Raw genomic sequence first — 26792 nt, forward strand, 5'->3', positions numbered from 1 at the left:
CCGGCAGGGGGGTTAGTGAGGGACAACCAAATGACTGAGCAGAAGGCTGCGTGGGGTGACCAGGCCAGCAGGGGGGTTAGTGAAGGGCAAGCAAATGACTGAGCAGCAGGCTGAGTGGGGAGACCAGGCCAGCAGCGGGGGCAGTAAGGGATGACCAGGCCAGCAGGGGGGGCAGTTAGGCGTGACTAGGCCGGCAACAGGGTCAGTTGGGGATGACCAGGCCAGCAGGGGGTGGCAGTTAGGGGCGATCAAGCAGGCAGGTGAGGAGTTAGGAGCCAGTGGTCCTGATTGTGAGAGGGATGTCTGACTGCCAATTGGGCCTAAGACATCCCCCGAGGGTTCCCGGATTGGAGAGAGTGCAGGCTGGGCTGAGGGGACCGCCCCCCGCCTCCCCGCCCCGTGCATGAATTTCGTGCACTGGGCCTCTAGTAGCCTTTATAAGAAACAATTCATTATTTTATCAGAAGATTTCAACCACATATATATTGATAAATTTTCTATCAATAATAATTTTCTCGGGGTCCCTGTGTGCGCATGCACCAAGAATTGGAGTCACTGGCTCTTAGTGTGAATGCACTGGGAATCAGGGATCCCAGGCTATTGATAAATTTTCTATCAATAATAATTTTCTCTTTAAAAGTTTTTCTACTCAACAAATTTAATAATAATGTGTTGCTGATTAGACTTGAGACTGTGAAGGAATGAAGAAAAATATACTGGGAACATGTTCTTCACTCTCAAAAGGTAGACTAATTTGTAATAACTATAATACGAAGTAAAATGCAGCAACTTTCCTTGTACAGATGTAAACCAAGTATAATGAAAGCACAAAGCAAAAAAGAGATTAATTCCAACTAATGGAATACAGTAAGGAGCCAGTAGATATTGAAAGGGATGTAATAGAGTGTAAAGGCCTGAGCTTTAAGGTCAAAGGACCAGAGTTCAAATTTCAGACATGTCATTTACTAGCTGCATGATTGCAGGCAAATTAACATGTCCAGGCCTTTCTCCCTCATCTTTAAAACCAGGAAAATAAAATAAAAAAACAACAACACAGCACTTTGCACCAAAACAATGCTATAAGCATTTAACACAGATCAATTCATTGAATTCTCATAACAAATCTGTGTGTCTGCTAATGGGACCCTCATTTTACCAATGAGTTAATTGAGGTACAAAGAGGTTAGTGGCCTAGCCGAGATGCACACTGATGTGTCACAAGCTGGGATTGGATCTCAAGCAGTCAGGCTCCAAGTCTCAACCACTATTCTGTTTTCATAACGTGAGAGTACTTTATACCTACATTTTAGACACATTTACGTATGAGGAAACTGGCTTAGGTAAGTTATGAAAGCACAGTTGTGTGGCAATGCGTACAATGGACAGGAGCACGACACAAAAAGAGGGTGACTGTTTAGAGATTTTTTCCCAATAAAGTTGTGATAAAGGTGAAAAGGAGGGAGGGATTTGAGAAATAGGAGGACTGAAAAAGGAAAATTTTAGAGAAAAGTAGGAATAAATTTTAAAAGATATATATGCAGAAACCAGGGCTCTAAGAGGGGTCAGCAAACTATAGACACGTGACAAATCTGGCCCACCACCTATGTACGTAAGAAAAGTTCTGTGGACCCTAACCGGTTTGGCTCAGTGGATAGAGCATCAGCCTGCGGACTGAAGGGCCCCAGGTTCGATTCCGGTCAAGGGCATGTACCTTGGTTGCAGGCACATCCCCAGTAGGGAGTGTGCAGGAGGCAGCTGATGGATGTTTGTCTCTCATCGATGTTTCTAACTATCTATCCCTCTTCTTCTCCCTTCCTTTCTGTAAAATATCAATAAAATATATTTTTAATAAAAAGGAAAAGAAAATTTCTATGGAAACACAGCCACACTCAATTGTTTACATATTCTCTGTGGCTGCTTTTGCTCAATAACAGTAGAATTAAGAGGTTACAATGGAACCTATTAGCCCACAAAGCCAAAATTATTTACTATTTGGCCTCTTGAAAACTTTAGCAAATAAGGCCTGCCCAATAGAAATTTCTGTGATCATAGAAATGTTCTCTATTTCCAGGCTAAATAGGGTAGCCACAAGCTACAGATGGCTGGCTAAATGTAAATTTAAATTAATTGAAAGTAAATACAATTTGAAATTTAGCTCTGCAATCACACTAGCCACCTTTCAAGTGTTCAATAGCCACATCTGACTAATGTGACTGCAGAACTGAATTTTAAATTTTATTGAATTCTCACTAAATTAAACTTAAATTTCAATAGCCACATTGGCTACCAGCTACCATACTGGACAGTGAGTACAGTTTAAGGAATTTCAAAGACACAAAGGTGGTCTACAGAGTCAAATGCTAAAGAGAGATGAATTAAGGTAAGGACTCAAGTCAATCCATTAAGTTAAGCAACAAATAGGTATTGATGATTTTGGGGAGAGCAATTTGGATAGAGCAATGAGGACTGGGCCCACCTTGCAGTGGATGCAGAAGTATAAGGGAGAGGAGGACCTGGAGTATAGACAACATGGCCAAGAAGTTAGGATAGAAAGAGAAGGAGGAGCCCTTGCCAGTGTGGCTCAGTTGGTTGGAGGTAGTCCCATGCAACAAAAGGTCACCAATTCAATTCTGCCCAGGATTTTGGCTTGATCCCCAAATAAAGGGCTTGCCAATAGATGTTTCTCTCTCACATAGATCTTTTTCTTTCTCCATCTCCCTCTGTTTCTAAAATCAATAAAAACAATATTTTTAAAAAGGAAGAAAGAGAAGGAAGATGCTCTGATTTCTCTTTGGCTTGTACAAATCTTTCAACTGTTTTATTAAAAGGATGAAAAGTGTAGGTAGCTAAGGGGAGAGGGGTGGTAAATGAATGAGAACATTATTTGTTTTTTCAATGGCAAGGACAATTGAGACAAGTGCAAAAGTAAGGCAAAGTTCAGGTTCTGTTTTGGAAGTCCAGGTTCATGAGCGCTGCTGAAATAAGAGAGGTGTGTTTGGGTTGGGAGCATAACATGAGCTAAGGCACGAAAGACCAGTGCAAGCCTTGCCTTCAAAGCCTTGAATGCCTTGTCAAGGGCAGGCCATGAAAGGATTTTGAGCAGGGGAATGACTTGCTCAGACATGGATTTCAGGTCAGACTTGAGAGGCATCTGAGAGGCAAATGAGGAAATGGAATCAGTTAGTAACTATTGAGAAGCCTAGGACGTCATGGTAAGTAAGGACATGGTGGGTAGGGAGCACTAGAAGTAGGAGGAAGGATGCTATCAAAGAAAATGGAGGGTGTTTTTTCATCTCTGAGTGCCAAATATATGTTCTCTTTAAGGGAAATTTCAAATAAGAAAAAAAAATAGTTTTGAAGTAGGAGAGATAGCTAACATTTTTTAATCACCAATAATGTGCCAGATTCTGAGTTTGGTAATTTACATACATCAAATCATTCAATTTACACACCATCCCTTGAGGAAAACAATGTTACACCCATTTTACATATAAGAAATGAAGCTCAGTGTAGTCAAGTAACTTCCCGGAATTACACAACTAACACATGGCAGACTGGAACCTAGTGCTTTCTAACGCCAAGAGAAATGTAATGAATCTCTGATTTTATATGACTGTGGGCTTCTTTGAGTAATTCTTGTACTTTCACTAGACACTGTATCCTGTGGCCAGAGACCATGAGCTACCTCATTAATGGCACACAACAAATGCTCAATAATTATTTTTAAATAGATGTCTTCAGGTGTGAATGAATGTGAATGGAAGTAGTACTCTTCTGACACATTAACACAAATAAGAAAAAGAGTCTCATGAGGTAAATGCTCAGCAGAAACAATGACTAGCTCAAAAGACTACTATTGCCCACAAACAGAGAAGGCTTTAAGCATTTTTTAAGAGGGCGTCATATTGCTTTAGTCACACAGTGACATCCCATCTAAATGAGACACTTGGCCTTGAGCAGTATCAACTGACTGTTCCAGGAAACCCTCCAAATTGGGTAATTGCCTACTTGGGCAGCATAATAACCTTATGGTAATTTAACCACTAGGGATATTGTTTTTGAAAAAGTACTTGGAAAGCACATATCTCTATAGGACAATTATTTTAACAGAGAAACCTAACACAAAGAGAGAGACTTCTGTAGCCCTATTGATCCTGCATCCATGAGTACACACACTCAGCACCCGGCCCCATCCCACCAGCTCGGGCCACCGATTGTCCCATCTCAACATGAAAGGACAGCCCAGACATCTGCACCGGGGCCAGATCATCTCGGATTAAAACTGCGTCAACTGCCAATGGTGAGACATGCGGCCAACAGGAAAAAGAATGGAAAGAAAGGCTTTCAAGAAATCAATACCTGTTATCTGAACTGGATCCACTGTCAATGAAGAGAAAAGGCATAAATGAATCATCTTAAAGATCCTCCGGCTGTGAGTCCGGCTTGACAGTTAAATTCCAAGCACAAGGTGAGGACACCCTTTTACCTAGTTTTATTTTTATTCTAGAGAGAATGCAGGAAACAGAGAATTGAAGAAAAAGGAAATAGGACTTGGTTTATTATAAGAAAAGAAAAAGATAAAATTGTAATTAAATTAATATTAAAGGTCAATGTAAAAGATAAGATCAAAACACCTTTAAATTTCAAAGCATAAATTATTAAAATTAAAACATAATCCTAAATGCATATAAACTTAAAAGTACATTTTCAAGGAAAGTAAACTTCATTAGACAGCCCTTTTCAAGAGAGCACTTAACACACTCTTAGGGGCAGCAGTCCTCAAGAACGAATTCAAAAATAAGTCATAAGGAAACAAACTCCAAATCAGGGCAGATTCTCAGAAAACCCCACCTACAGACCAGGATGCCCACAGAGGCCCAAGAAAATAACCCTGCAAACCTCAAAGCTATCCAGAGTACCAGGAGGGGGCAGAGAGGAGGCACATTCTCCATTGCCAACTGGTATTTGTTGGAGAGAAGAGAAGATGCATGTCTCTCAGCACTTAAAACTGATGACAGTAATAATGAAGTGATGGAGAAAGAACAAAAATGAAAGGGCGAGGGGGAGAGAGGAGGAGAGATTGCAGCCCAGCACCAAGCAGGGAGGAGGAAGCCAATTTTCTGACATGGTGTTATCTCACTCTGGTTAAGGAGAAAAGGAAAGAAGAGAGGGGAGAAATATGTCAAGATTGAAACTAACGTGCTCTAAACCTTAGGACTTTAGGACTGCATATTTTTCTGTTTCCACATTACATCTTTGCCTTAGCTGTCCTTTTATTTCTCTTTAAGGCTGTAACTCATGCATTACGGCACACTTCTGTTCTGATGAAACTCCTCTGTAGCTGACAGTCCCAGAAGGCCAACACCCCATTCATTAACTCATTCTGCACAACACAGCTCATGTCCACAGAGAGGTGTTTAATACAAGCTCTTATTAAAGAGGAGGAACACAATCAATCATTTTAGAATATCGAAGAAGAAATTGTTCTTCCCATTGAGCCTTTTAAATTCTTCAGAGATTATTTCTATAAAGACTATGTAATTGGGGAAAATACAAAGGGAGCATCAATTTTGTTTTATTGCTTAAATACAAAGGTCTGAAGCAAATATGACACAATTTTGAGATTTTACAGAGCCTAGTATTCAGTGTCCACTAAATTATTACCTTTATTTATTCTCTAAATATTTCTTAAGGAAAAAGACTGTGGGACTTTATTCACAATATTTATTAATATTTTCTGAGAAAAAATTTGACAATGTACATCAGAAAGTATATAAATTCTCTTTGACTCAGAAATCTAACAATTCTTCAGTAGGAAGGAAGAAAAGAAAGAGAGAGGAAGAGACAGACAGTAAGAGAGAAATCTTTGGAATTCTGTCCAAAGATGCAAGTATATCTGCCTGTTCAAAATAGCAAAAAAAAAAAAAAAAAAAAAAAAGAGAAACCACTTAAATATCAACCTAATGGGATTGTGAAATAATTTTACATTTACCAAACAATAAGTTAAAATATTCTGCATGCATTGAAAATCATGAAATGGAATAGAGGAATGAAAAAATCACAACTTACTATAACTGAAAAAAGGAGACATCAAGTAGTATGGGTAATACAATTATATTTTTTGTAAGAAGAAAAATAGAGCCCAGACTGACAAACATGCATAGATTATAGTTTTTAAAAAGGCAAACATGTACACATGCAAAAATATGAGTGCACACAAAAAATGGTAAATCTGAACAAGGGTTGTAGTCTAGTGAACTGTATTGCCAATATCAAGTTTGGTTTTGATAAGGTCCTATGGTTATGTAAGATGTTACCCTTGGGGGAAGCTGAGTGATGAGTACAAAGGACCTCTCTGTACTACTTTTGCAACTTCTTGTGAGTCTTTAATTATTCCAAAATAAAAATTTTAAAAGAAAGAAATGAAAGATTGAAGGGAAATATATTGAGATATATACTGGGAATATATTTAGATACTAGAGACACAGTGCACAAAATTCATGCACGGGGAGTGGGGGGGGGTGTCCCTCAGCCCAGCCTGCACCCTCTCCAATCTGGGAACCTTTGAGGGATGTCTGACTGCCCGTCGGACATCCCTCTCACAATCCAGGAATGCTGGCTCCCAACTGCTCACCTGCCTCTGCCTGGTTGCCCCTAACCACTTCTGCCCTGCCAGCCTGATCACCCCCTAACTGCCCTCCCCTGCCAGCCTGATCGACGCCTAACTGCCCTCCCCTGCTGGCCTGATTGCCCCAAACAGCCCTCCCCAGCCAGCCTGGTCACCCCTAACTGCCCTCCCCTGCAGCCCGGGTCCCCCCTAACTGCCCTCCCTTGCAGGCCTGATCACCCACAACTGCCCTCCTCTGCAGGCCTGATCACCCCCAACTGCCCTACCCTGTAGGCCTGGTCCTCCCCAACTGCTCTCCCCTGCAGGCCTGGTCCCCTCACAACTGCCCTCCCCTGCAGTCCTGGTCCCTCCCAACTGCTCTCCCCTGCAGGCCTGGTCCCTCCCAACTGCTCTCCCCTGCAGGTCTGGTCCCCCCAACTGCCCTCCCCTGCTGACCTGGTCTCCCCCAACTGCCCTCCTCTGCCGGTCCAGTCACCCCTAACTGCCCTTCCTGCTTGCCTGGTCACCCCCAACTGCCCACAACTGCCCTCCCCTGCTGGCTATCTTGTGGCAGCCATCTTATGTCCACATGGGGGCAGCCATCTTTGACCACATGAGGGCAGCCATCTTGTGTCTTGGAGTGACGGTCAATCTGCATATTACTCTTTTCTTAGATAGGATTGAACTACAGCTGATTTTTCCATCTATTTTGGCTTTTCTAAGTTTAAATAAAATGTAAAGTAATACTTCTTTGTGAAACAAACATAAACCTAAATTTTAATCAGAATTATTTTTGAATAAAGAAATATCAATGAAAAGTAATTAGTCAAGCCCTAACTGGTTTGCCTCAGTGGACAGAGCATCGGCCTGCGGACTGAAGGGTCCCAGGTTCAATACCAGTAAAGGGCATGTACCTTGGTTGTGGGCACATCCCCAGTGGGGGGTGTGCAGGAGGCAGCTGATCGATGTTTCTCTCTCATCCAATGTTTCTAACTCTCTATCCTTCTCCCTTCTTCTCTGTAAAAAAACAATAAAATATATTTTTTTAAAAAGTAATTAGTCAAACCTAGGTCTCTAACCTTATCTTTATAAAACCTCTGCTCTTTTAATTAAAATACACTATATCTTTCATCCGACTTCCAACCTTCACCTCTCACCAAAACAGCCTGACACACAGATACAAACATAACACAGACATACCTACAAAGATAAACCTAACATAACTAACTAGATATTATTGAGCATAAATTAAAATGTTAAGGAAAGTAGACCAAAAAAAATGTATTATGCCTTTTTTCCTAGCCTTATCCTCAAAATAATCCGAGAACAATGTCACAAACTACATCTTTGTTCTCTTAGCCAACTCCCCCACTATCTACACATTCGTAAATAAACAATTTTCCATTAACATTCAATAATTTGAAACTTGAATACAGTGAAGCCTGCTCAAATATCCAGAAGTTCATTATCTAGCTAATATTAACCAAGCCCATCAGTTCCTTTTATTCTCTTTTTGTTTCTTACTTGTCTTTTCCTCATCTAAGAGAAAAATGAAAGGCTACACAAAGGAATAAAATTAAATTTGCGGAATCTTTTACTAGTATCTGTTAAAGGATTCATTAGTTAGAGAACGGCTGCTATTCACCAACTAAATGGTCCATACCACTCATGATTACTCTCCTTTTATTAAGCAGGCAAATGAAAACTATGTTATTACAAGCAGAAACACTTTTTTCCTTTGATGTATGCCATTGTTCTTCCAAGTTATACACTATCTAGACTCTCATTCAATGCCTGGATTAGTGCCTGGCTCACAGAGACATTTAATAAACATTTGTGGAATGAACAAGAGAAAGAAGGGAAGAATACATGAGGGAACAAATGAGTTAACGAATGAATAAATTTTAGAACCAAAAAAAACTTCACTTTTATAACAGGTCAACAAATAGATATGCATGTATTGACTTTAAATCTGTAACACTAGTATTATGAGGACAAAACAGGGCTAATTAGAGAGGAAATGTGACACAATTAGAAGATTATGCACTCCGAAGTCTAACAGATCTGTTTTTTCATGCCAGATCTGCCACCTGCATGCCAAGTGAACACAAGCAAGTTACTTAACCTTCCCTAAATTCTTCTTTAAGAAAGTATGTTCTTACCCTGGCCAGTGTGGATCAGTTGGTTCGAGTATTGTCCATACACCAAAAGGTCAAGGGTTTGATTCCTGGTAAGGGCACATACCTAGGTTTTGGGTTCGATCCCCAGTCAGGGTGCTTACTGGAGGCAACTGATTGATGTTTCTCTCTCACATTCATGTTTCTGTTTCTCTCTTTCTCTCTCTCTCTCTCTCTCTCTCTCTCTCTCTCTCTCTCTCCCCGTTTCTCTCTCTCTCTCCCCCGCTCCCTTCCTTTCTCTCTAAATCAATAAAAACATATCCTCAGGAGAGGATTAAAAATAAAATAAAAATTTTTAAAAGAAAGTATGTTCTTAAAAAGTTTAAAAAACTATGTTAAGGTATATTATTGTAGTTATTATCATAATATATTTTGTCTCCTATAACACCTTAACACACACTCACAAACACACACATATGCACACACACAATACATACATATAGAGTATGATCATCCTTTAGGATTTAAGAGATTTTAATGAAACCGTATTATTATTTCCATACAATACAGATTTTCAAATAACTAGATACTTAGTAAGAAAAACTTCCTGATTAAAGGTATTTTTATTAATTATAAATTTTATATTAAAATTTTATCTTAATAATAAAGAACATTATAAACTGTTGAACAAAAAGATAGATACAAAGGCAGTAAAGCATCAAACAGTCTGTCAAATTATAGCAGGAAGGTTAGGGAGAGGTGGGGAAGATAAGAGATCAACCAAAGGACTTATATGCATGCATATAAGCATAACCAATGGACGCAAAACTCTGGGGGGTGAAGGTATATATGGGAGTGGGGGGGGGGCCCAATGGTAAGATATGTACACATATAATACCTTAATAAAAAATAATAATAATTAAAAATAAATAAAAATAAAATAAAATTTTATCTTAACATGAACATTAATCCTTTTATAACTTAGTTAAATTAAAATACAATTATTATCAAATTAGATCTGCTAAGCCTATAATTACAATCATATGTCAAACAGCTCTTGAACTATTTAAATAATGAGATGTTTATAGTAGACATATGTACAAAATCTTGAACAATCAGGACCTAACATTTTAAACTGACAATAAAATCAGCTATATATATATATATATACATTTTTTAAATTCAAGCTTTTATCAAAATAAAATCAGCTTTTGTTCCAAATAACATAAATGTTAAGAGTGTTGTCATTTGTGGCAGTACCATGAATGTGTCCTAAAAGAAATAATATTTTTATTATCTGATTGCTAACCCATTTTTTTCTTTTTCATTGAAGAACAGTTTACATATCTCTATATATAAAAGCCAAGCGACCAGATCAACGAAACTACTGGAACGAATGGTCACTATGACTCACAATGTGGTGGCCAACTGGCCCGATCAGGGCCCCAAGTGACCCCCCGCAACCTCCCGTGGCCCCTCCCCCTGGCCAGCCCCACCCCCAATCAGTCCCTCCACCCCGATCAGGGGTGGGGCCGGCCAGCCAACCACTCATGGCCACTCCCCATAGTCAGCCCTGCCCCCAATTGGCCCCCATCGGGGCCGGCCGGCCAGCCCCACCCGTGCATGAATTCATGCACCAAGCCTCTAGTAATATTATATTAGTTTCAGGTGTGAAAAATAATGATTTAATATTGGTATAATTGCTAAATCATCACCGCAATAAGTCTAGTTACTATCCATCATACCTTGTTACAATTTTCTTTCCTGTGATGATTTACTCTCTTAGCAACTTTCAAATATGAACATCATGTTATATATTACATTCCCATGGCTTATTTATTTTATAATTAGAAGTTTGAACCTTTTGACCCCTTCAGCCAATTCACCCAGCCCAGATCCCTCTTTCTTCACCCTCTGGCAATCACCAATCAGTTCTCTGTATCTGTAAACTTGTTGTGTGTTTGTGTGTGTGTGTGTGTGTGTGTGTGTGTGTGTGTGTTTGCTTTGGTTTGGTTCATTTTTTAGATCCAACATACAAGTGAAATCATATGGTATTTTTCTTTTATCACTTTTATTCACCAATTTTAACTTGGTCATTAAAATTTGATATATTTGGTTAACATATGTACTACACAATAACAAACTAGTAACATAATATTGATCCAGCTCTTAAATCTGAAATACTTAAGAGTCTGATATGTGCCAAAGAGACACTTTCCCAATCTATACTCACATGGGTACTTGGTCTGTACCACAGAAGTAAAGTATTTCCCTCCTTGCAATATAAGTGTCTTTGGCTTGATGACTAAGAAACCTATGCCAATGTAAAATATTCTCTACTACAACTTAAATATAAATGAGCTAAAGAGGAGCAAAGAGATCCATTTGCCTTGTAATAAAACTTAGAGCCATGAAGAGAATTTCCAACCCTTTGATGCTTTCATTCATGGGTCATTTTGGGTTCTGGTGGGATGGATAATTCAAGTAATATCTAGATGCAATTTATGTACAAATCAAGATTAAGAGATGGATAAAGAAGGTTAATCTGGACCTAACCCAGTGGTTCTCAACCTTTTTAATGCCGCGATCCTTTAATACAGTTCCTTATGTTGTGGTGACCCCCAACCATAAAGTTATTTTCGTTGCTACTTCATAACTGTCATTTTGCTCCTGTTATGAATCGTAATGTAAATATCTGTGTTTTCTGATGGTCTTAGGTGACCCTGCTAGAGGTTCTCAACCTGTGGGTCCTGACCCACAGGTTGAGAACCGCTGCTGTAGAGCCTAAGACCATCAGAAGATGGTCTTAGGTGACCCTGCTAGAGGTTCTCAACCTGTGGGTCCTGACCCACAGGTTGAGAACCGCTGCTGTAGAGCCTAAGACCATCAGAAAACACAGATATTTACATTACAATTCATAACAGGAGCAAAATGACAGTTATGAAGTAGCAGCGAAAATAACTTTATGGTTGGGGGTCACCACAACATAAGGAACTGTATGAAAGGATCGCGGCATTAAAAAGGTTGAGAACCACTGCTAACTGGTTTGGCTCAGTGGATAGAGCGTCGGCCTGGGGACTCAAGGGTCCCAGGTTCGATTCCGGTCAAGGGCATGTACCTTGGCTGTGGGCTCATCCCCAGTAGGGGGTGTGCAAGAAGCAGCCAATTGATGTTTCTCTGTCATCAATGTTTCTAACTCTCTCTCTCTCTCTCCCTTCCTCTCTGTAAAAAATCAATAATATATATATATATTTTATATATAAAAATAAATATATAATATATATATTTATATATATGTTTATATATGTTTATATATTTTATATATAAATATATATATTTATATATAAATATATATTGTATATATTTGTATATATATTTGTATATATATTTGTGTATATATATAAATATATATTATACATATTTATATATAAATATATAATATATATTTATATATATTATATATTTATATATAATATATATATTTATATATATGTAAATATAATATATATAAATATATAATATATTATATATATATATATAAAAGGTTAATCTGAATGTAGACCTATGAACCAGGAGGTCAGGGTTTGATTCCTGGTCAGGGCACATGCCTGGGTTGTGGGCTCAATCCCCAGTAGGGGGCATGCAGGAGATAGCTGATCAATGGTTCTCTCTCAATCATTGATGTTTCTATCTCTCCCTCTCCCTTCCTCTCTGAAATCAATAAAAAAAATTTTTTTAAAAAAAAGGTTAATCTGCATATGTTAAAGTTTTAAAATCAATTCAATTGATATACACAGTTATGTTCATTCCACTATGGAGATAATAGAGGTGACTGAGACCTGATCCCTGCCCTTCCATGACCTCTTGGTGATTTGTTAAATTACTGGTAAGACCTAAGCATTGTACAATGTGAGCATTTACAGTGGATGTATAGTGACAAAATGGAGATGAGTATTGAGCATTCTTTGCCAAACTAGCTTAAAGGGAAATAAGATTCAAGGTGATGTGCTTTTTAGGAAAGAGGCATTTGTCAAGAAGACATGTGCAAGTTGACTCTGGGAAAACAATGAAGATATATTCCTCTAAAATGAGAGGAGGGTGGAAGACACATTTATAATAATAAAAGCATAATATGCTAATTAGACCAGACAGGCGAACAACCTTCCGGACTTCCTTCCGGACGAAGCTGCGGCGGCAGGGGTGGTTAGGGGCGATCAGGCAGGCAGGAGAGCAGTTAGGGGCGATAAGGCAAAGTGGTTAGGGGCAATCAGGCAGGCAGGCAAGTGGTTAGGGGCAATCAGGCAGGCAGAGGGGTTGGGGCAATCAGGGAGGCAGGCAAGTGGTTAGGGATGATCAGGCAGGCAGGCAGAGGCAGTGAGGGGCAATCAGGTAGGCAGGCAAGCAATTAGGGGCAATCAGGCAGGCAGGTGAGTGATCAGGGGTGATCAGGCATGCAGGCAAGTGGTTAGGGGTGATAAGGCAGGCAGGCAAGTGGTTAGGGGTGATCAGGCAGGCAGGAGAGTGGTTAGAAGCCAGTAGTCCAGGATTGCAAGAGGGATGTCTGATTGCCAGTTTAGGCCTGATCTCGCAGGGATGCCTGCGGGATCGGGCCTAAACTGGCAGTCGGACATTCCCCGAGAGGTCTCGGATTGCGAGAGGGTGCAGGCCGGACCAAGGAACTCCCTAACCCCCTGCTCTGTGCACAAATTTCATGCACCAGGCCTCTAGTAGAAACATAAACAGCAAATGAGAAGGGAAGTTGCATCTCTGATTAAAAATGTTTAGAATTCTTACATTCTTCTCATTCTTCTGTACCCTCTAGGTCCTGACATCTAAACAGTCATATGACACCGGACAGAAGTTAAAAGTGTAGTTACAACTAAATACAGAAATTAAGCTATATGATGTGACCCAACAAGTTAAAAAATTAAGTCCACCCCTATTCAACATGTGTTTTAGTTAACACAGCTGTAAAAATAGATTTTATCTAATAAGGTGTTGGGAGAATTAAAAGAAACATGCATGTATAATCTTAATATAATGCCTAACCCAGAGCAAGTGTCCCATAATCAGTAACTGCTGTTATCATCGCCATGGTTGTTCCTGTTGTTGTCATAATCATTATTGAGAGACAAGGCATCATCTTTTTTTTTTTTAAATATATTTTATTGATTTTTTTACAGAGAGGAAGAGAGAGGGATTGAGAGTCAGAAACATTGATGAGAGACATCGATCAGCTGCCTCCTGCACAACCCCCACTGGGGATGTGACCGCAACCAAGGTACATGCCCCTGACCAGTATCGAACCTGAGACCCTTCAGTCCTCAGGCCGACGCTCTATCCACTGAGCCAAACCGGTTTCAGCAAGGCATCATCTTTAAGGAAAGGAATAGCTCAGTCACAAACTAGAGAATAATCACATACGAGTATCCTCCCTAATCCTGTACAGATTCTGTAAATGTACCAAGTCTTCTTGTGGCAGACCTCCTAAACACTCAAAGGCAGCATTGAATATTTTTAGATCATTTGTTCCCCAAAATTTGGCAACATCTATGGAATAATACAGGAAAGTAAGCGAGCCCACAACTCATTGTCCTTACAATGAATTTCAAAAAATGAGTTGTTCATGTTCAAACTAAGAAAGCTATCCTATCTAATAAAGAGGTAATATGCAAATTGACCATCACTCCAACACACAAGATGGCCACCCCCATGTGGTCAAAGATGGCTGCCCCCATGTGGACACAAGATGGCCGCCCCAAGATGGCCAGTAGGAGAGGGCATTTGGGAAGGACCAGGCCTGAAAGGGAGGGCAGTTGGGGGCAATCAGGTCTGCAGGGAAGGGCAGTTTGGGGTGACCAGGATGGCAGAGGAGGGCAGTTGGGGGCGACCAGATCTGCAGGGGAGGGCAGTTGGGGGCGACCAAGCCAGCAGGGGAGGGAAGTTGGAGGGGACCAGGCCTGCAGGGGAGGGCAGTTGGGGGCAACCAGGCCAGCAGGGGAGGGAAGTTAGGGGCAGTTGGACCAGCAGGGGAGCAGTTAGGTGTCCATCAGGCTGGTAGGGGAGTGGTTAGGGGGTGATCAGGCTGGCAGGCAGAAGCGGTTAGGGGCAATCAGGCAGGCAGGCAGGTGAGCAGTTGGGAGCCAGCAGTTTTGGATTGTGAGAGGGATGTCCGACTGCCCATTTAGGCCTGATCCCAGTAAGATCGGGCCTAAACGGGCAGTCGGACACCCCTCAAGGTGTCCCAGATTGGAGAGGGTGCAGGCTGGGCTGAGGAACACACACCCCCATGCACAAATTTCATGCACTGGGCCTCTATTATGCAATATAATTCCTAAGAAACTCATCTCTGCAATGAACATATACAGGCCTGCACTAGAATCAAGATGAAAAGACATGAAAGAAATACAGGAAAGAATATTATATGTGAATGCATTAAAAAATAAACTCATCAACTTCCATAATTATAAACATTCAAAAAGTTCTAGTATTTTCTTTTATTAACAGATTAGCTTTCCCGTTGCAGGAAAAATCCTGCAATAGGATTTCCTGCTGCACTCTACCCCGCCTCCGTTCCTCCCTTGTTGCCCGCCCCGCCTTCTCCTCCAGCCCGCCTGCATTTCCCTTCGCCCCCGGCCCCGCCTCCGACCCGCCCTTGTCACCCGCCCCGCCTTCTCCTCCAGCCCCCCCTGCTTTTCCGTTCGCCCCCTGCCCCACCTCCACTCCGCCCTTGTCACCCGCCTCGCCTTCTCCTCCAGCCCGCCCGAGTTTCCCTTCGCCCCCGGCCCCGCCTCCGCTCCGCCCTTGTCGCCTGCCCCGTCTTCTCCTCCAGCCCGCCTGCGTTTCTGTTAGCCCCCGTCCCTGACTTCGCTCCTCCCTTCTCCTCCCCCCCCCACCCCCCGGCTTGCTTGCTTCTTCGATGCTTTACTCCCTTCTGCAGCTCTTGGCTTCTTTCCACGCTGTCTTGATATGCAAATTAGCCGCCATCTTTGTTGGGGTAATTTGCATACTCGTCCTGATTGGTTGGTGGACGTGGCTTGGCTGGTGGGCGTGGCTTAGGTGTAGCGAAGGTGCGGTCAATTTGCATATTTGTCTATTATTAGATTAGATTAGAGAAAGGAAGATTTTCAAATATTCATAAGTAGATGAGTTAATTAGGTTATTTATCACCATGTTCCCATAACAATAATATTAAAGCATACTGTAAGCAATGAATAATGTGGTCATTACACATTTTCCTTAAGCCAGAAAACAGAGCATTTTTTAAAAATATATATTTTATTGATTTTTTACAGAGAGGAAGGGAGAGGGATAGAGAGTTAGAAACATCAGTGAGAGAGAAACATTGATCAGCTGCCTCCTGCAAACCCACTACTAGGGATGTGCCCGCAACCAAGGTACATGCCCTTGACCAGAATCGAACCTGGGACCCTTCAGTCCGCAGGCCGAGGCTCCATCCACTAAGCCAAACTGGTTAGAGCCAACAGAGTATTTTTACTAGAGGAGAATAATATTGTTTTCTACTGTCTAGGAAATATTTCTAAAGTAGGTAATAATTAGTATAAAGCCTTCCTCCCCACCCTTCCCCTTTGGGACTATTGTACATATTTTAAATATTTTATGTATAAAATATAGTTCCCCCCCCCAAATAAAAACACAACACACATAAGCCTCTTATTCTATATTTAATAGTGATATTTTCCAAATGTTACAAAGATGTAGATTTAGATTTTTAAAGTTGCTTTTAGTGGTTTCAATGGAGAAGGGGTAAGAAAAGAAAGAAAAACTAAAATTAACTGAGGCTATTGTTAGAGCACAATATAATGTAGTACTTAGATAGAATCTAGATATTAAATTCAGGCTGCCTGGGTTGAAATCTTAGATCTGCTATTCAATAGTTTTATAAGCTTAGGCAAGTAGCCTAAAGTCTCTGCATCTCTATTTTTACCCCCATTACATGAGAATAAAAATTGACAGGGTTGTTATAAATATTAAATAAATTAAAGCATTTAGCATTGTACCTGGCTAATAGCATGAATACAAATAAAGCTTAGCTGTTTTAACTATATGCTAGATGCTACTTCTGTACATTAGCACACTTAATCATTTTAAATATCCTATACAGTTGTTATTTCTTCTCAATCAATAAGGATGGGTTGGATTCACTACAATAACCGTAAACTTTCTGTAACTCGTAATAAATGTTTATTTCTCACTTATGCTTCACTGCGGTTTCAAGTGGACTCCCAAAGCACTGTCATCTATGCATTTCTGCTCAGCAATCCAGACTACTTCTATGCTACATGTGCTTCCACAATGACTGTGACAGACCGGAGGGCACTAAGCATTGAAGCACTGACATGCCTTACTCCTCTAACAGCCATAGCTAAGCTAATCACATAACCATGCTGATGTGGGGAAATTCTATCTTCTCCTGTGCTCAGAAGTAGAGGAGAACAGATATTGCTGAACAATAATACCCATCACAGCCCGAATTTTATAATCCCATTTTATGATTGTTTAAGGCAAGGTGCAGTTCAAAGAGTGGAGCCAACATTTTAACCCACAAATCAGAATCAGATTGTTTTCTCCACAAATAAAGATTCTCAACTTTTTTCTGCACTCACCAAAATAGGCTCTCTGATAAATTTCCATTGGTAATAGTGGCAAACTTCATTCAGCCTTGATTAAGGGGAGAGTTGGGAGGAAGACTAAATCAGGGCATTTGTGGTTTAGAAAAGCACTTAACTCTCAATTGAGAATCAATGAAGCTCTATAAAAATAAGAAAAAAGTGTAGAGAAAGCAAAGTGAGATTAGTGCAAAAGTAGACTTTTGTACACTCCAATACTTTCACTCAGTTATTTAGCTAATCCTATCTAATAAAAGAGTAACATGCAAATTAACCGTCACTTCGATATAAAAATGGCCGTGCCCACAGCCAATAAGGAGGGAACATGCAAATTGATGGGCCAAAATGGTAGCACCGGCCGGAGCCACGGAGCCTGCGGAGACCAGGAAGAAGGCTTGGTGTCCTGGGTCACCCCAGCGACCCAGGATGCCAAGCCTGACAGGAGAGCAGAGCAGGAGATGGGGGAGAAGGCTTGGTGTCCTGGATCGCCCCAGAGCAGAGCAGGAGATGGGCAGGAAGGCTTGGCGTCCTGGGTTGCCCCAGAGACTGGGAGAGTGGGGGGAAGGCTGAGCGGGAGAGTGGGGGGAAGGCTTGACGTCCTGGATCACCCCAGAGCAGAGCGGGAGATGGGCGGGAAGGCTTGGCATCCTGGGTCACTGGGGAGGGCAGTTGGGGGCAACCAGGCCTGCAGAGGAGGGCAGTTAGGAGGCACCAGGCCTGCAGGGGAGGGCAGTTGGGGGAACCAGACCTGCAGTGGAGGGCAGTTGAGAGGGACCAGGCCTTCAGGGGAGGGCAGTTGGAGGTGATCAACCCTGCAGGAGAGGGCAGTTAGGGGAGACCAGGCCGGCAGAGGAGGGAAGTTGGGGGCAAACAGGCTGGCAGGGGAGCAGTTAAGCATCAACCAGGCTGGCAGCGGAGTGGTTAGGGGGTGATCAGGCTGGCAGGCAGAAGCGGTGAGGGGCAATCAGGCAGGCAGGCGAGCAGTTGGGAGCCAGCAGTCCTGGATTGTGAGAGGGATGTCCGACTGCCCATTAGGATCGGGCCTAAATGGGCAGTCAGACATCCCTTGAGGGGTCCCAGATTGGAGAGGGTGTAGGCCGGGCTGACACCCCCACTCCCCGTGTACAAATTTTGTGCACTGGGCCTCTAGTCCTATATAATAAAAGGCTAGTATGCAAATTGTTCCCTCGACTGGGAGTTCGACTGGGAATTCAACCAGGGGTCAGGGCCGGCCAACCACCTGTGGCCCCTCCCCCAGCCATGCACGAATTCATGTACTGGGCCTCTAGTAGTCAGTAATACTGATTTTATGTCCCTCCAGCTACTAATTTTTTTTTTAATCAATCTATCATACTAAATTTTTTTTTGCAAATATCTATATTGGTCATGTCCACAGTAGATACTTAGCATTCTTTCTTTTTTCTTAATCTTCCCAAGTTTATTTTACTTAACTGATGTATCCATTTAGGAGAGAAATCTTGAAAGATTATACTTGGGAGATGTTATTATAACATCAAAACCTAAGGAGAAGGTGCTCCTATTGTCAAGAATTAGCTCTTAAGTCAAACACCTACAAGACTAGTTGCTCTTCTCCCATTTAAAGCAATTTGTATTTTAAATTAGTAAAATTCACTATTTAATACATAAAAGTCATTAATGAAACACTAACTTAGAATTTGAAAGAGTTTCTTTTTTAGCTATTCTAAGACTGTCAACTGGACTATTTCAAACTCAAAACTTCAACTTCAACTTCCCTAGATATAATAATAGCACCTCTCCTTGCTATACACTGTCTCTTACATCAGTTAGCCACAATGCCAGTGAAAGCAAATATAATTAAACCTTTTATAACAAATTCTCTATCCACATAGTTTAGATCAAGAATTTGAGTTCCACATTCAGATATGCTTCCTAAAACCATAATTTTAAGAAGTTATTACAACATTTTTACATATACTATCACAAAGATGCCTTGGTTTCCCACATATTTCTCTTGCAAATGTAACACCACAATGAAAAGTAATGCTCTCCTTCATGAAGTTGCTGCTTTTTACTTATGAAAGTGGAATTTTATTTATTTCATTTTTTTAAGAAGGAGGAAGAGGAGAAGGAGAGGGAGGAAATGACTCAAACCACTGGATTTCTTTCTCAGTGACAGTATATGGCACGAACAAAGGAAAAAGTAAGCCACCTTCCAGGAGGTGCTCAGAGCTTGGCTTTCCCCCACACCTGGTAGTGGACTGGTAGCAGGTGCTTGAATTTCCATTGTCCATTGATTGTGCCCTTTGTCAGGCAATCCACCCTTGCTTATGTAATTGCAGCATTCCTGCAGTTCGCTCTGTTCTGTCCTGAAGGCTCAGTTGCAGGACAGACTGAGAAAATTAGATACAGCACAGCACCAAACTGCTGACCTTCAGAAATAAAATGAGGCCCGTCTTTTTCAACTGGTCTTTTTGATGAGTACTCTATTTCCAACAGGCCATTTTCATGCTGACCATGTGTCTTCTAAAAATGTTTATATTTAGAAAAAAATGTTATATTTAAGTTTACACTGTACACAATATTATGAATAAATTCATTTCCTTTAGCTTTTGTCAAAAGGGATCAAATTTTTCATCCTTAGATAAAACTCTGACCTTCAATAGAATTAAATATAACTATATACAATCTGAAACATATAAAGGAAATTTCACAGAATCTTAATAAGGCTTTTAAAAAAGACTGAATTTCCTTAACAGTTGAATGTGCCTGACTGTTTGCCAAAGAACCAAAATTCAGTAGGGGAATTAAATTACTTTCTGGTTATATAAAATTCACATTATACTTTCCTTATTTTTTTCCTTTTAAACAATGTCAAACTCATAGAAAAGTTCCAAGTACAAGATAAAGAAGTTTTCCCCTCTGAACAACTTACTGACCTGTTGCCTGACAACCTTAGAATAATTAACAAGTATTATTTCATCCCTTTCCCACTGTCTCTTCTTCCCTGTCAATCTCACAATCAAATGTTTAGCTATCTAGCTGAATAGTCTATAACAGGAGCATATAGATCTGCTGAGTAGTTCTTTATTCCATCTTTTAAATTTCCATCTTGTTTCTTTCATGAACTTCTAGTATCTAAAAAAAATATAATAATAAACCACAAAGTTCAACTTGCAAAAACAGGGAACCCTGCTGATGAGGAATAGTTTCAAATAAGCAAAATTCCCTTTATTCCTGTTTCACAGATTTTTTTCACTTCTGCCTTTAAACATGGGTTTCTCCTAAATGGGGCAGAAGAAAAAAGTAAAGAGAGTGAGGAAACTCTTTCAGGTAACCTAGGCACCTTTTCATGCTGTCATCCTATCTCCCTTCGGTCACTGTCAAATAGATCCATGTGTTTACCTATCATCAGTTCACTCTGAAATGCATTGTTCTGGCTTTAGCCTTCATCTCTCCTGATATCACATTATTAAAAGTCACTGATGATTTCTGAGTAAAAACTGATCTTTCAATCCTCAAAACATCTCTAGAGCCCATGACCTCTAAGGACTTCCCCTACTTTTACCTCTCCTCTTTCTCATACTCCATGACACAAAAATACCCTACTCTTGCTTCTGCTTCTTTAACCCTTTGCACTCGCTTGCTTTTTTCTCGATTCCTTTATTCTACTCGGGATTTAATTTTTTAAATACCCCAGATTTTACAAAGCGCGGCAGTAGAATAAAAAACTGGAGTTTCTTTTCATACAAACTTATTTATTTGGATTTTTTTTATATTTCAAATTATTGATACATTCAAAGAGTAATTTTAATCTCGACATCCGAGTGCAAAAGGTTAAACAAGTCCCAACCATTCCACAGGTTTTTTTCCTCCTCTTTGTCTCCCTACACTCAACATCCACCAGGCTTTAACTCTCATCTCTTTGCAATTTATAGTCAAAACCATAATTCTACATCAATTGCCTCTCACATTTTCAACTGATTGTATTTAACTTTGCAACCAATTTCTCCACTTGGACTTTTGACTCATATTCTTGCAGTCACCACAACTTCTTTTCTTCCCTGCACCCCAGCAGCCAGTCACTATGCCTAATTTTGCCTGGAACAGCAGCTACTCAGTTCCAGCCAAGTGTTACCACAGAAGAATGCTGACCCACTGCTGACAGATGGTCCGCTTTTTGTTTTCTTTTCAGGAGAAGTCCAAATGTGACTTGTTAAAGGAAATTTAAATTTTAGATGAGATCTTCCAATGTTTAAATACTGATAACTAATTTATATAAACAAACAAAAAATATCCAGCATCTGGATCAAACAAAACCTATCTGCAGTCTGTCCGATTGTGACCTGTAGCCTGCAGAGTGAATGCAAATGCCTTAGCACGCTGAGTCTCCTTAAACCATCCTGAAACTACCTTCTGAATTCCATTACCAGTAATTCAAAATAACCACTACAAGCCAACTGTTTTTGGAATACTATATATACTCCAAGCACACTTGGTTCTTTCATATCTCCATGCCTTTGCCATGTTTGTTCCCCACATTAAAAAATAAATAAATAAAAATGTTTTTTTTCCTAAGTCCCACTTTATGATCAGTTCAAAAGCTACCATTTCTCTGAAAACTTCCTGAACCACATTAGCTTAGGAGACCATCTCTCCCATAGTCTAAAGACATTAATACCTAGTACTGTGTGCCAGGCACAGTCCTGGCCATTTTCTAAGCTCCCTCCCCACATACAATCCTAAGAAACTGATACTAACATTATGAAAATATTGAAGATAGCCCAAGGTAAGTGGCAGAGCTGGGGTTATAACTTCGCAGAAACTCCATTTCTTTAACATGGTCCTTTCTCCTTTGAACTTTTCTCCATCTGTCAGAGTCCACTCCCTTCCTTAATCATTAAGACCTTAGGACATCAGATTCTGTTCAGTATCTATGTGTCTTAAGAACAAAGCCTCAGGTCTGTTGACCACAAAACAGAGTTTCCTTCAAAGTAAAGATAGCATCTTGACTTCATTGAGTTTCAGTCCCAGGCCCATGAAAGCAGAAAGACCCTACCCTAACTGGACCAAAGACTCAGGAAACCAGGCAGAACAGTGCTCTGGCTGACATCAGCACCTGATACAAAGATCAACTCCTCCCTTTCCTGGTCCCAACCCATCAGTAGAACCCAGGATCCCAACTCTTTTAACTACCACAATTAATGATTTTCCCCCTATATCACCCATGCCCTGGAAGCCACTGGGGAGCCAGATCTTTGAACATTTGTTTACCTGAGACTCCAAGCTTGGCACCATTTCCTCAACTAATACTTCACTTTCTTGGCTGCAAACTCCTCTTGTGTTTGCGCTTTAATGTGCCCAAATAGACCCATTTAGTCTGGTAACAGGGTTGAACTAACAGTTGTCTTGTTCCAGTGCAAAAAAAGTAGGACACTCATGTTTTAAACACGTTATGTGACATGTGTTATGTGGGAGGAAAAAAATGTTCAAATCCTTAGCAGGACTCGTAAGACCATTCGGAATATGGCTCTCTTCTTCCATTTCTTGATGATTTTCCTGTCATTCCTTAAGCCTCAGCCACATTAGCCTCCTTTCAGTTTATAGAGTTTACTGAGCTATTATATAACTCAAGACCTTTGCAAATGCTGTTTTCATTGTCTGGAATGGTCCTCCCCTCTTCTCACATCTAATCCTTATTATTCATTGTGAACCCATTTTAAAGATTTCCTCAAGACTCCTTTTTTTTTCACTAGTGTTTGACTGAATAGTAGTGTTAGAATAATATTATTTGACTAAATAACATCATTCAGTTGTTGTCCTTTCTCCTCCGTGTATGCTTGGCCACTGCCTTGTGTTTGGCCCTCGTTTTTGTTTGGACTAGCCCAGTGACTTCTTGAGTTCTTTGCACAGTGTATTGGAAGGGATGGTCACATAAATCATTTCAGTACCATACTTTATGACAGATATGTGGACAGAGAACTTTGAGAACACACTCTTAGGCGTGGAAATAATCTGTGCTTTGATCTAAGAAACACTAGGAGGTTTCCTGCTCCTAAAATAATTGTGGTATGAGAGTGCAAAATACCTATTCTTCCCTTAACGTTTACAGGGCCTATTTCACTCAAGTCATGGTCTTAATTCTTTACTTAGTTAATCTTCATACTATTTCTACATTTATATATATGAAAACTGAAGCACAGAGAGCTTAAGTAACAGGCCTGTGAACACACAGCCAGTAACTGCAAAAGCCAGGACTCCAGCCCAATATTCTGGGTCCAGCTCTCAATCATCATGATTCCCAAAAGGCAGGGGCCACATATTACTCATTTGTGTGTACCTAGTGCTTGGGTCATTGCCAGGCATGTAAAAGAGGATGGGTCAAACACTGCTGTCAACATAAGAAGTGGACGAGGAAAGGCCCTCAGATTCTAAAGGGAACACCATGCAAACATTTTCAAACAGGACAGGACAGGGTAGGGTGGCAACACAGATCAGCTCTGGTCCACCTACCCTTCCCCGCTCCAGGTTCCCTGCCTTCAACGAGGAGACATTTGTCAGATGCAAACCTGACCATCTCACTGCTGGGAACTTGGAAGTGGGAAACCTTCTTGCAGTGCTTCTAAAACTTTTTTCAGGAAACATTGCTCCCTAATGGCTGGCAGATGAGAGCAACCACAGTCATACCCGTGAAGCGCACGTCCCAAAAAGTAGCAACAACTCTGAGTTCTCACAGACTGTGTCTCACCCTTACTATTCTAGCAAGTTGGTGTTTATTCTATAATGTATCTCTGACTGTTGTAATATAAAAAAAAACAAACGTTTATAACTCCTTATAATTGCCGCTCTAGAAGAAAAGCCTTTGTTCCTACCATGATTTCCAGCACCACCGGGCCTCTATGTGCATTCTTTCCGGGCACTCCTATACTCCAGCTTCATACACAGAACAGGGCTATGGAGCTCCTTTCTGGGCCCAGCCCTGACTGACAGCCCCTCTCCCACCTCTTCAGCTAACACAATCAGAAACAATCACATTTCAAAGGGATTTCCAGCTCCTGGTCTCTAAGACTTAGGTACTTGAGGACTTTGAGAAGACATACCCGCCCTCCCCAACGCTACTTGGGTGTGAACTTAACTGAAGTCCTTCCTCTCTCCCCTTCTCCCCCACGGCCACTTAGCCAGAGTTCCCCAGTTTAATACTAAATACATAGGTGCTTGCATTTGTTTGCATGGCTTCCTCCCAGGTTAGGCTGTGCTGTTCCTGGAGACAGGCCCTCGATTTCATCAGTTTCACATCCCAGAGCCGCGCAGAGCCCTGCCACACAGGTAAGTCTGGGGCTCCCAATGGATAACCGACTTCCTCAAGAGAAGGCAAAGAAAGCTGTGAAAGTGAAATGAAACACAGACTGAAATCTCCAGTCTCGATTTCCATTCCTAGCAGGACTCCGGGTTCCCGGTGCAGGGGACGTCGAGGCCAGAGACGGGGGCGGGCGACGGAGCCACTCACCAGCTGGTGGAAGGGTGCCTGTTCTCCAGCGTTTTGGTCCAGGGCTTGTACCAGCTGATCTGCTCCGCGGCTTTGCCCCAGAACCTCTCGGGGTCCGCCACCGAGGCCGCGAAGTGGGTCCGGTACTCGCCGCCACCGCCCGAGGACAGCGCGCGGCAGCCGCGGCCCCCGAGAGCGCCCCGCGGGCCCGGGGCCACGTACGCCCTGCGGGCCGGGCCGGCCCCCCGAGCCTGGGAGGGCCCCGGCAGGGGTCCCCCGAGCCCTCCGGCGCCGGTGACTTTGCGGCATTGCAGCCAAGAGGGCTTCATCGCCGCTAGCTGCCCCCACCCCCGGCAGGATCGGCGACCTGCGGCCCCCGAGTGCACTTCTCCGGCGCCGGTTGGGGTGCGGGAGACTTCCTGGGGCCCGAGGGTGGCAGGCGGGAGGCGGGGGCTAATTGCGAGGTGAGTCGCAGCCTAGGAGTTTGGAAGTCACACTAGAGTCGCCGGGAAAAACCGACCTGGAGCCGCGGAGGAAGCAACAGGCTGGAGTTGGGGGGGGGGGGGCGGATCGGAGAGTGAGATGGGGGGAGGGGGGAGGCGTCGCATTGCCCTTGCGCGTGGTGACGGTGGCCCTGCAAGAAGTCCAACCTCTCCAGGCATTGCCCACCTCGCGGTTCCCTGGAATAGCGCCCTCAAACTGCTGCACGGCCTCCCTTCTCTCACACAAGAGCCCCCGGGATGAGGCCCGTGGGCCCATCTCACTCAGTTTTCAGGCGTGTGGTGCTCACCTCCCCGGGCAAATCTCTGGAGAGCGGCCTGGCCACTGACCTGCAGCGGAAGCCAGCAACCCCGGGGTGTGCGGCGAGGCCCCTGAAGTGTGCGTTTAACTTATGTATTGTTTCAACTCAACTCAATCCCTGATTATTAAAAACACAAGCGGCTCCAGGGCAAAGACTGCTCCAGGATTTCCTGGCAGCTGAGAGGGTAGGAGGAGTGGTGGGAGGTTCTGCGGGCAGAATTGGGAAATGCTGCCTGGGGGTGAAAGACAGGCCTCTGGGGTAGATGTAACCCCACTGAGATAAGGGTTTCACCTGCTGACTGGACTCCCCACCACTGGACTAGAAGCAAAAAGAAGAATGGACTTGTTACATTTCCTCCCTACCAATTTGCCTCTTTGGAGTTTCTGTGGACCTTTTATTGATAAGGAGGGGGATAAAAAAATGAAGATCTGAGGAAAAGAAGAAGCTGAAGAAAATTAAAAGAGAAAGGCGATATGAATTAGTATCTGGGTTTACCATTCTTCAAGCTCCTTCCCTGTTTTTTTTTTTGTTTTTTTTTTTACATGTTAGTGAAATTCATGTGCGACCTCATTTGCCTTAGGAGTATGCCTAACACGTTCCATTTGGGTGCGGCAGTATTTTCTGTTTTAAATGAAAGATGTGCATTTCCAAATCTGAAGTGAGAAATAGTGGAATGCCCTGGCCCTAGGAAGGATTGTAAACCTGAGAAGTTGTAAACAGATTATTCTGCAGGAAAAGATAAGGGTTAAGCAGAACAGAGATAAATCTATTGAAAACCAACCAAACAAGAATCTCTAGCCACCTGGGCTATTTTCTTTCAACTGAGAAACAAGGCACTAGACTTCCCTGACTCCTGCAGAGTACTTTATTCCTTCTAATGGCCTCAAATCAAAATGATTTCCAATAACAAAGACACTTGTCACCATTTGAGTTACCAAGCTATTTAACCTCCTGGCTCCCTCCTTTCCTCTGCTCAGTTGCTTAATGCTGCTCTCTGGTATACAAGATCCCCTGACCCCAAAGTATTCTCCATTGTATTACAATGATGTCCACCTTAGCATCTGCTTAACAAATGTGTGAGCACCTACACGGCGAGGTAAGGTTGATTGGAGGAGCTGTGAAGAAAGGAAGCAGACAATCATTGACCTACTGTGTGTATACACCGCAGTCC

The 26792-nt window shown here is 42.0% G+C and overlaps 1 protein-coding gene across 2 annotated transcripts in view; it reads right to left on the minus strand.

Moving 5' to 3' along the window:
• Positions 1-25257, minus strand: part of ACSS3 (acyl-CoA synthetase short chain family member 3) — a 178123-nt gene extending 152866 nt beyond the window's left edge. For both annotated transcript variants that reach the window (XM_008143810.3, XM_054718823.1), the window contains exon 1: positions 24841-25257. In XM_008143810.3, the coding sequence (XP_008142032.2) occupies positions 24841-25148 (308 nt within the window). In that variant the 5' untranslated portion in view covers positions 25149-25257. The remainder of the gene's footprint in view (positions 1-24840) is intronic.
• Positions 25258-26792: the final 1535 nt, after the last annotated feature.

The sequence above is a fragment of the Eptesicus fuscus genome, chromosome 7 (genome assembly GCF_027574615.1).
Source record: "Eptesicus fuscus isolate TK198812 chromosome 7, DD_ASM_mEF_20220401, whole genome shotgun sequence".
NCBI lineage: Eukaryota > Metazoa > Chordata > Mammalia > Chiroptera > Vespertilionidae > Eptesicus > Eptesicus fuscus.